At 40.8% G+C, this 10,325-nt stretch overlaps 1 protein-coding gene across 1 annotated transcript; it reads right to left on the reverse strand.

Moving 5' to 3' along the window:
- Nucleotides 1-1,945: 1,945 nt before the first annotated feature.
- LOC134282252 (death-associated inhibitor of apoptosis 2-like) lies at nucleotides 1,946-2,479 on the reverse strand. Its single transcript, XM_062764672.1, has one exon. The coding sequence runs from the start codon at nucleotides 2,477-2,479 to the stop codon at nucleotides 1,946-1,948; it is 534 nt and encodes a 177-aa protein (XP_062620656.1).
- Nucleotides 2,480-10,325: the final 7,846 nt, after the last annotated feature.

Consider the following 10,325-nt stretch of genomic DNA (forward strand, 5'->3'; position numbering starts at 1 on the left):
TTGGAGCTAGTTTTCGTTTCTGAGCCGAATTGAGAGGTAACACCCCTTTTAATAGGTTGTAGACGATCTCACAAATTTTCATAATACAATCTCCAGAACAATGTTTTAAAATCCCCGTTTTTAAAGACGAGGAATAGTGAGGGTCTGATAACACTCTTAAAAGAGGGGCATGCGCTCTTAATCGCGTACAACATCCCTTTTTCTTCTTGGCCATCTTTGAAAACAATGAAGAGAAGTCTCTCATGTCACTCCCTTTTATAGTGTCTCTCTTAAGGAGGGGCATACCCTCGGTGTTTGTCGCTCTCGTGTTTATCTCTCGCTTTCTCCCTGACATAAATTTTTCCACAATATCGACATTTATATCTCAGACCTTTAGGAAGTTGAGGGGTGGAGGTTGTCAAGGGTTGAAAGCGTGTGATTTTAGGGACATGGATGGGAACTTTAATTCCAGGGGAGGAGGAGGAGGGAATGCCCACATTAACACGAGGAAACACTTCTAAATCGCTGGCTCTTTGACTACCTATGTGTCTCATAGCACGATCCATTCTCAGTTCTGCTTGTTTCTTGAGCAATTCTCCTATGGTCTTTTGTCTTTGTTCCTTAAAATACTGATTGATTTCGTTTTTTAAACTTTCGGGCATGGCTTTACGTTGAGCTAGAGTTTGAGGAGCAGATTTTCGCCTTTTCGCTGCTGGTGTTTTCTTGAGAGGGGTTTTTTTCTTGGGTGGGGCTTTTCTCTTCTTGGGAGGGGCTTTTCGCTTCTTCTTTTTTCTGCTCTTTTGAGCTGCTCCTCCGACACGGACCATCCAATCTGGAAACACTCTTTGTTTCTTATTATCGACTCTTACCACTACACTCTTTAAACGACGAACCCGGCGTTTTTTAGGACTATTCCATTTGAATAAATGACGAATGATGACTCCACCTAGAAATCCAGCTCCTCCGCGTTTTAAAATAGCCGTTTTCCTATCTTGATCACTGGCCGATTGATCGGCAATGATTCTTAAATCTTGACGATGATTATTAATAAACTTTTGGGTCTGTTTATTGATAGGTAAGACCCCTTTCATTAAATTGCGAGCTCCCATGGCAAACCAATTCAATAAGGCTTTACGCCCTAATTCGATTAAATGGGCTCGCTTCGCGGGATCTCGTTCCCGCTGTAAACGTCGTAAGGTTCTCACTAATTTACTCTTGGCTGATAGAGCCATGATGAGATGGAAATGAACAATGACCCAGAAGAATGTGAAACACTTTTATTTATACTCTTGAGGCATGTGTACAGTCAACATTTCAAACATTCGACTTCTCAATCGGTATTGGTCTGGGGTCTGGGGACTCAAGTCCACGAGAAGATATCCGTGAGGTACCTGGGTGGCTTCTTGATAAGCAGACATCAAATGAGGTAAAGCTAGCTGACGACTCAACACACTGATCTGAGATTTGTCTCTGGGATTTTTGAATAAGACTAAATAATGAGCATTCAAACTAATGGTGCGATGAGAGGCAGCTCGATCAAATAAATTCTGAGTGATGTAAATCACACTGGTATTCCGATGATGCGCTTTACGGGTAAACCAATCCACAATCGATTCGATGGCTTTTCCTCCCATCATGTCGTCAAAAATGAGTAAATGGGGCACACTCAAATTGGCTACTAATTTCTCGTCGTCTTCTGGAATATTTCGGATGAAAGATACCTTCTCTTTTAAAGAAGTGTAAGCGGGTTGCCATTCCCGATAACACCAGACGATTTTTTCGGGCATGGGGGTGATCCAGTCTAAATTGTTCACTAATGTCTTGACGAATTCTGTTTTGCCCGATTTCGAGGGCCCTGCAACCACCATGGTAAACTCGTGTTTCAATTGAAAAGAAGGGAGGGGTGTCTCCTCGGAATACATGTTGATCAATGAAGGAAAAGTTGGGTTCAGGGTCTTATTTATAGTTAACACAGAAATAGGCGTTTGGACTGTTGAATCTCGCCTCGACAGATGGGGCAAAACTGAAAAGAAGGAGCACACAAAGCACAGCAGCATACATGTCCGCAAGGTAGAAAAACGGTTTGTAATTCCTCGTCTAAACAAATGTGACATTTTCCTCGAGCCTGGACGTCTGGTTCTGGGTTCAGTAGAGGTTTAATCTCAGGTAAAGGTTTATATCCCTGCTGATCTAAACCTGCAATGAACACATTCATCACCCACCCTCGTCCCTTATACAGATTGATGTAAGGACAACTGGGGTTCCAATAAGCATGTTCTACACAAGGATCGTCCTCGGGATCCCAATTACTAAAAATCATTCCACAATGAAAACAGGTAGCCTTATCTTTCACTCCCCTGTAGTAAAACCCGGCTCGAGCTAGGTCTGGTATTTTTCCTAAGAGAGGTTCTGGCCATCCCTGCTCAAAAGTAGCTTCTCTCTTTGAGAGCCGAGCATACTGGGGATAACGCATGGGTTGATCTAGCAATTTCTCAGTCATGACTGAACTTTTGATTTGTATTGCCCCCCTTTTTATAGAGAATAGGAAGAAGAAAAACAACACATAAAAAAAACAATTCAATTTTTAATTTGTAATAACAAACAAACAAACATATCAACATATCAATAACCATAAGGTAAAGTGTTATAAGAGGGTAACAATTGTCTCTTATCATACACAATTCTATACTTTTTCTCTGAAGGTTTGTTCACGACCTCATGATCACGAGTCCTCTGGATTTTGTCGGGATAAGTTACTGTGACTTCCTCTTTTTCTCCCTTAAGCATTTTTTCTAAAGTCTCTGGGCATACGATCTGGGAGGTTCGATGGTTGAGAGTGATTCCTTTGCATTTAAGGGTCTCGGTTCCTTTGCCCGTCCGGTAAGCATAATTTTTAGGGCCTGCCGACAAGAATTTGATGATGTGATTCCCGTCTAATTCGTCGGTCCATTCTCCTAAACTATTGCCCAAGGTAGGATTAAAGGTTCCTTCCCGATGTTGGTAAATGATACTGTCCGTATCAAAATAAAGGACCCGATCTCCTAAAGGTTGTAAAGTCTCGTAGAGGTGTAAGCGGGCATGTGCGGTAGTAAAACAAACCAGGACCACGTTTCCAAAGGGACATTCTTCGACGAATTCCTGTTTGTCTTGATAATTCACTAGCATCTTGTCCTCATTGGGGTTCTCTTTATTGTCTAAGAGTTGCATGCCCTTGATGTCGAGAGTCGAATCTTGTAAGAGTTGCTGTAATTCCTCTTCTTCGTCCAAGTATCTGGTTTTGGGTAATAACAACCGTTGAGCAAATTTTTCCCACAGACAATTTAAAAAGAGTTTAGCAATGGTTCTTCTCACTGGATTCTTCTCGATACTGAGAATGTCCATCATGAATCCTTCTTTGTATAACACTTGTCGAATGTAATCTTGTTCTTGTTCTGAGGTCTTACAGTCGGGGGGAAATCCGGACGCTTCCTGTTTGATCTTGAGGAAGGTATCGATGTAAGATCTGAATAACTCTTGACTGCTTTCTTTAAAATGCCATACTTCGTAGATTCGATCTAAGGTATATCCCATGTCCAGGGCTTTATGTAATTCGGTCGTCACCCAAGTACCCGTGAGACTGCGTTCCTGGTCGGTGTGTTGACATCGATCTTGAGACGTAGAGTGCTGTTGTTCGCCACACGTGCGACATAAGGGAAATAATAACTTGCCTCCCGTCCGATAAGGTAATACGGGGTGATAGAGGTCTCGGGGAGTCAAGACCCGACAGTGAATGAGACCGAAATAATTTCTCACGTCCTGGAACTCGTCTGTGATGATCTCGGGATGCCCTACGGGAAATGGTTTGTGTTTCAACACGTAAGGGTATAGGGAACAAACGTCCACGTATCTCATGTCCCCTTCCTCACAATATAATCGGGTGGCATTGGTCCGACCTCCGTACAGGGCTTCTCGAGGTTTCAAAGGATCCGGAATGTCCAGGTTTCCTACAAATTGCTGTAAATTCTCATCTTTTTGCACTTGCTGATCGAAATCGTGCTCCCAGATACTACGGACGGTATACCCCATGTTTTCTAAATCGCCAGTCCTTCTGAGGGTTTCTTCGTGTAATTGCTGGTAAGTAAATTGGGTCCGATGAGGATGAGTTTCGGTCTGTAAACTAGGATAGCAGGTGGGGCATCCGTGCCAATAGCACCCGTAAAATTCGTAGACGGTGCGAGTCGCTTCCTGGTATCCGTCGACGGTATAATTTCCGATCTGGACTTCGCCCCCGTTTCTGGCATGTTGTATGTGACATCCACTCTGTTGACTCATCCAGGTGAGCCACCGACAGGCTTTAGCCGAATATTGTCGTGCCGGTTGATACCCGAGGTTAGGAATGATGGCAATGGTGTCTTCAGGCATGAATTGTCGACGGTAGGCTAAATTAGCAGCATTGGCAAAAGTGATGGATTCCTGGAAAGGGTCCACGTTGACCAAACTCTTGAGGATGGCTCTTAACTTTGCACAGCATCGGCGTAAAATGTCGACGTCTGAGATACAATACCCTACAAACTCTTTCTGGAAATCAAATACTTTCCCCCTCTGTTGTTCGTACCATTCATAAAAAGCCCGTCCTCCAAACCGGACATTTCGTCCGGTTTGTAGAAAGCTGCCGGTGGATAAGGTCCTACGTAATTCTGGTTCTGTTCCGTATTAAAAAAGTGGGGGAAATAACCTTTCTTCAATTCGTCGAATCCGAAAGCGGAGGGCATCTTAGCTAATGCAAATGGTAAGAAACTATAGGAGTCGATGAATTTCAGTCCGCATATTTCCATGTACAAGATCTTACTGCCGTTCATGATGACGTTAGGTTTCAGGCAAGAGGAATGCACCAGGTGATTCAAAATGAATTGTCCGTCGTAGCCTTTGAAGTTATGGGCGATGACGATGGCCTCGTCGTGTACAAAACTGGAATTCTTAGTACCTGTAGTGGGTTGTAATAATCAGTCCATGAACTTCTTTAAGGTGTCTGGTCCTTGAAATAGGTGCTGACGGGGTCCCATGTGTTGACAATGAGGACAGGGCTGGTCTATGGGTAAGTGATCGCAATGTTGACAGACGCGGTGTGCCACACACAGATCAGGGATGTGAATACCGGTTTCCTGAGTGCATTCGAAATCGAAATAGATGTAAAACTGTAAAGTGTCTTTCCCCTTCTTCTTCTTCTTCTGGGGTTTCTGTTGTACGTAGCACTGATGATCGGTATCGACGATTTTCTTACAGATCTTACACTGTTTCTGTCCTCCGCATTTGTGATGAGGGAATAATTTCTTAGGTATCCAAGACTGACACTTCTCGCATTGTTCCATTAAATTGCAGACAGTAGTGGTGGTCTTCTTACTATGGGGTCTTAAATGATTTTCGTAGCAGGTCCTGTTCTTAAACATTCCATGGCATTCCTGGCATTTAATCTTGATCCCTTCATCGGGACATTGATAGTGTTGTCCTAAACAATAGGTACATCGATGAGGGCACTTGGAACGATGGTCTGTGACATTCCTGTACCCCACGTCGCAATGATCACAGTAATATTGGTTCCCCGTCACTCCAGGCATGGATAGGATGGCATCGTAATGATGGTCGTCGAACAAAATGTTCAAACAAGTTCCATCTCCCCAGCCTTTGAAGATGCGCTCTAAGGTGAGTTTAGTCGAAGTAGATTTGAACTGAAATATTTTCAGTCGATACTGAGGAGCTAACACCTGTTGTAATTTCATCCACTCTGCATATCCACAAGCTTGAGTGATATCACACTCGGCCTGTTCCATGAGGGCTATGGCTTGGTTCTTCTGGTCCAAGGATTGCCTATCTCCCTTCCGCATAGCAAGCCATTGTTTTTCCCATTCGGGGTCTGGATGTTCGGGTTTTTGACTGTGTAATCGAGTGACGACGATGGCTCTAGCCAAACAAAATTTATCCCAGGGATTGACGATCCGAACGATGGATTGCTTATTGTTCTTAAAAGTCTCCTTATTCACTTGTAGATGTTTGGTTTTCTGGCCACCACTTCCCTCGGGATACTTGACCCGAAACATATCAAATTCCATGCCCCCGTCGCCCAGTTTGCACTCCTTTCCGGATTGTTGCACGCGTTCTATTTTGTCTAAAATGACGTCCTCGTTAAAATCTTTACATTGAGTAAACTCGTACCAAATCTCTGACTCCAGAGATTTGTGGCGTATGTTCAGGCGGAGGTAATCGTTAGGATTACACTGCATTTTCGATTTGAAAGTTTGTAACATGTCTGAATAATTGCCGAACAAATCCTCTGTTTTCTTCCTCTGGAAACTCCTTAAAAATCACAGTGTAAAAATCCTCTTGAGCTTTAAATTTTCTAAAGTGCACCCTACCATTCACTGTGACTCGATAATACTGGGATATGACCTTGGGTTTGGGTGGTGAATGAATAGGTAACTTTGACCCCTCATGCGCCCTAGTCCTTTGCTGTTGCTGTCGTTGTTTTTCTAGTTGAGCTCTTCTCTGTAATAGTCTGGCATTTCTTTTCCGAAGCTTTAATTCTCGCTCTTTATTTTCATCAAGAATTTGATCTAATTCTCTTTCCCGTAATTGCCGGTGTCGTTGTAGTTGTTGTTGTCGTTGTTGTTCTAATTGAGCTCTTCTCTGTAATATTTTAGCATTTTTTTCCCGGAGCTTTAACTCTTGCTCTCTTTTCTCATAAAGAATTCGTTCTAATTCTCTTTCCCTTTTTTTCCATTCTAATAATCGCTGAGCATGTAACTGTTTTTCTCTAGTAGAATCCATGACCCCCCACGCAGGGAGCTGGATCTGACTGTAGAATGAGCCGAAAGTCGGAGAAAACTTGTTTTTATACAGTGGATGACGTCACAATGCATAGGTTAGCATATTTTTTGCACACGGCCCTAAACAAACTTGAATCGCTACCAAGTATTTACCTGTGTAGTCAGCATAAAAAAACGTAGGTAATACGTATTTTTGCACACGGCCCACAGCAGGTATATAAAGCGGAGCTGAACATTGACGTTCACACTTCGTTAGCATTCTGAATTCGACACAGGTAAAATATGGCAGAAGAAAATACAAAGGAGAAGGTACCAGAAAAACAGGATCCTTTAGATGTAGATGAAAGAAGTTTGATGTGCCTTCTCCTAAATAAAAGGAGAGAAGTGCTGAGAAAGATTACTGATCTAGGAATGGAGATAGACCAGTTAGAGAAAGAAGTGGTGGAAATGATTCGCTATGTAAATAGGGAGATGGACCAGTTAGAGAAAGAGATTAGAGATCTAGGAAGGGAAGCAGACCTAGAAGAAATGATAAGTATCATACGGGGATTAAAAGAAGTGCTGAAAGGGATTCGTGATCTAGGAAGGGAAGCAGACCAGGAGAAAAAATAAAGAAGAGTCCAGCCACAAGAGGAAAATTATGTATATATTTTCATTCTGAATAAAATTGCTGTGTTCTTTTGTTTTGTCTTGTGTGTTATTTGTTATTGTTTTGAGGAAATCCAGTTTGAACCGGCTGGCTGGCTAGACTGTCTAGGCTGTGAATAAATGCGTGACGTCATAATGACATTCTTGATTTGTTGCCAAAATCGTAGTAGCAGCGTTGTGAATCGTAGTATATAGTGTATAATGTAAACACAGTGTAAACACACCCCGTATTTAGGGGGCTATATGTAATGAATTGATCCCGGCTATCCCTAGAACCCCCTAATCTGTACTCCCTTGACCCGCCTATCCCCCACAGTGGATGCACTCAGTTGAACCGCCTATCCCCCACAGCCCCAAAAGTGCACTCAGTTGACCCACCCGGCCAGGCCCCTTATACTACTGATATGAAATATGTGGGGCTCCTAGCTCTCTATTAGAAGATGTTAACCCCCCTCCCCCGAACTTCCTCTAGATCCACCACTACATTTCTTTTCTTTCAGTGTGTTGAAATGTGGCGGGAAAATGCTTGGCACATTGTAAAACGTGCATTATCCTAGTCTCCTGGACCAAAATGTTACAAGTGCTTTTAAGAAATCAAGATTTTTGAAAATTTTTCATAGGAAATGTTTAAATATACGTCATTTTATAATAAATACAACAAATCCTGTTTAGGCTATTTTTTTAAAAGGAAGTAAAATTGTTGATAAACAAATCGTTCTTTGTTTTAGACTCTGCCTACATACAACGTCTCCGCACTCCAATCATGTCAGAGTCTGGCAATCAGGATTGGATGAAACATTTACCCCTATTATTTATAAAATTTTAATTTTATGATTATTGTGCTTTTTGTTAAACATTTAAAATATCTTTGCTTAATATTCTATGATATGAATTGTTAAATATTTTTATTTAAATCGTTCTAACTCCACAGAAACGCACGGCGACTTCAAACTTTCATATCAAGTAACCGACCGCCTCCTGGCGGCCGGTAATAAAATCGTATTATTAGATAAAACGAGGTGTTCTCCGTGTTCAGAATTGTATGAAAAGTTTTAATTTAAATGTAGTAGGTATATTTCTTTACTTAATTTTGTATTTTTCAAATATTTATTTTATTGATCAGTTACGCCATATATGGCTTAAAAATTTTAATTAAAAATAGAGTCCTTTTGTGGATTGACAAAGTTGTGGTAGATATAATGCAGACTGCAGAATCTTTGCATTCATTGAAGTTAAATTTTGTTTGTTTGCAGCACATATGTGTGCACCTTTGGGGGGGGGGGGGGGGGGGAGGCGTATATTAATTACCCCGTAAAAATGAGTTCGTTTTCCCGCTCATCGGAAATGTCTTAGAAGTTGTAATAGGTCTGCCCCCCTTTTTGTGTCCAAAATGTACATACGGTTTAGTAAATCAATTTTTAATGTGGCTGTGGACCCCTACGCAGACCCGAAACTGTCACCCCCTTTTATGACTCGCGAATTCGACACTGCGTGCATAATCTGAATAGCATAACTACAAATGTAGTTATTTTTGTCTTTTCAGACATTGACATAGGAAACAAATTGAAAGAGGGGATGGGGGTCAGAAAAAAATTTCCAACATACAACAAATTTGACAAGCAAAAAAGAGGGATATGTCCTTTGCCCAAACACGAAAATCCTATTTCGTGTGTGTGTGTGGGGGGGGGGGGTCTTTCAGTAGCAATTTTTCCACGGAGGGTTTGTATGACTCATGAATATATAATAGTTAACAATAAAGTTTTATCAGAAATTACTTTTACAAAAAGAATATTGCTCTTTTATCTGATTGATATCGAATCTTTGTTATTTGTTTGGGAAAAAATTTTCCGTTTTCCGTTCCGTTCCGCGTTTTAGCAACACCCTGCATACTCCACTAAAAACGTTCTTTCAATTGACACCAAGGTCAATGACCTTGTGAATTTGACTGTGACCTATACGCTAAAAAATATGTATCTTGTTTTCATAAAATTGCTTTGATAATCTGCATAAACATAATACACAGGACATACTAGTAGAAAATGATTTTCATCCTCAACACAAATATGACACGAAAGATATTTCCTCTGGGCTTTGTTTTATTATATACGAAAGCCCAGAAGGCTCATTCGAGAATCGAGGTTCGAAATTTGAAATTCGAAATACGAGATTCGTAATTCGAAATTGAGTTTCGAGATTCAAGATCCAGATTCACTGTGTAGAAACGGACTAGGGTAAAGTGCGTTACCCTAGTTCAAGATGGCTACAAGCTTATACGCTTCAGATATTCATGAATAAATATCGTTGAATTCTAATGAAAACCCCTACTTTGTTTTACACCATTTTGTTTTGAAGCATCAGTTTTCCTTGCTCAGAAAGAGAAAACATTCAACTCTGCGTAATTAAGCAGAAAACGCGTAACGAAGTTTTGCCATTGATTAGGGTAAAGTCTATGAAGTGTTTCTTTGCGATTAGGGTAAAGTTTTTTTCGAGACTAGGGTAAAGTTATTTATTCTACACTAGTTTTACACAGAACAAATGCTATATACAATTAACAAAGCTGAGAAAGGAATTCTGGAAAATATTCAAAAACTTCTGCTTCCACAAAGAAAACATGTATACCGATTGTTTTTTAACACAGTTTGCATACACAATAATACTCAAATTTTGAACAGTAATCATGTAATTATTTTCCGTTTCATAATTACATGTATTGTTCAAACATGTAATTATAATATGCTCCTGGGTCGTACCTATAGGCGTACACAAAAACTTTTTAATTTCAACGTTGGTACATGTACCCTGCATAGAAATAAAGCAAAATTAATTGTTTCACGTAAATGTATCTTGATAAAAAAAAAGTTGAATAAAACTGCTGAGTACATGGATTTAAATAAATCA

Source organism: Saccostrea cucullata, unplaced genomic scaffold (genome assembly GCF_032062105.1).
Source record: "Saccostrea cucullata isolate Sc308-1 unplaced genomic scaffold, CSIRO_AGI_Scuc_v1 ctg5395, whole genome shotgun sequence".
Lineage (NCBI taxonomy): Eukaryota > Metazoa > Mollusca > Bivalvia > Ostreida > Ostreidae > Saccostrea > Saccostrea cuccullata.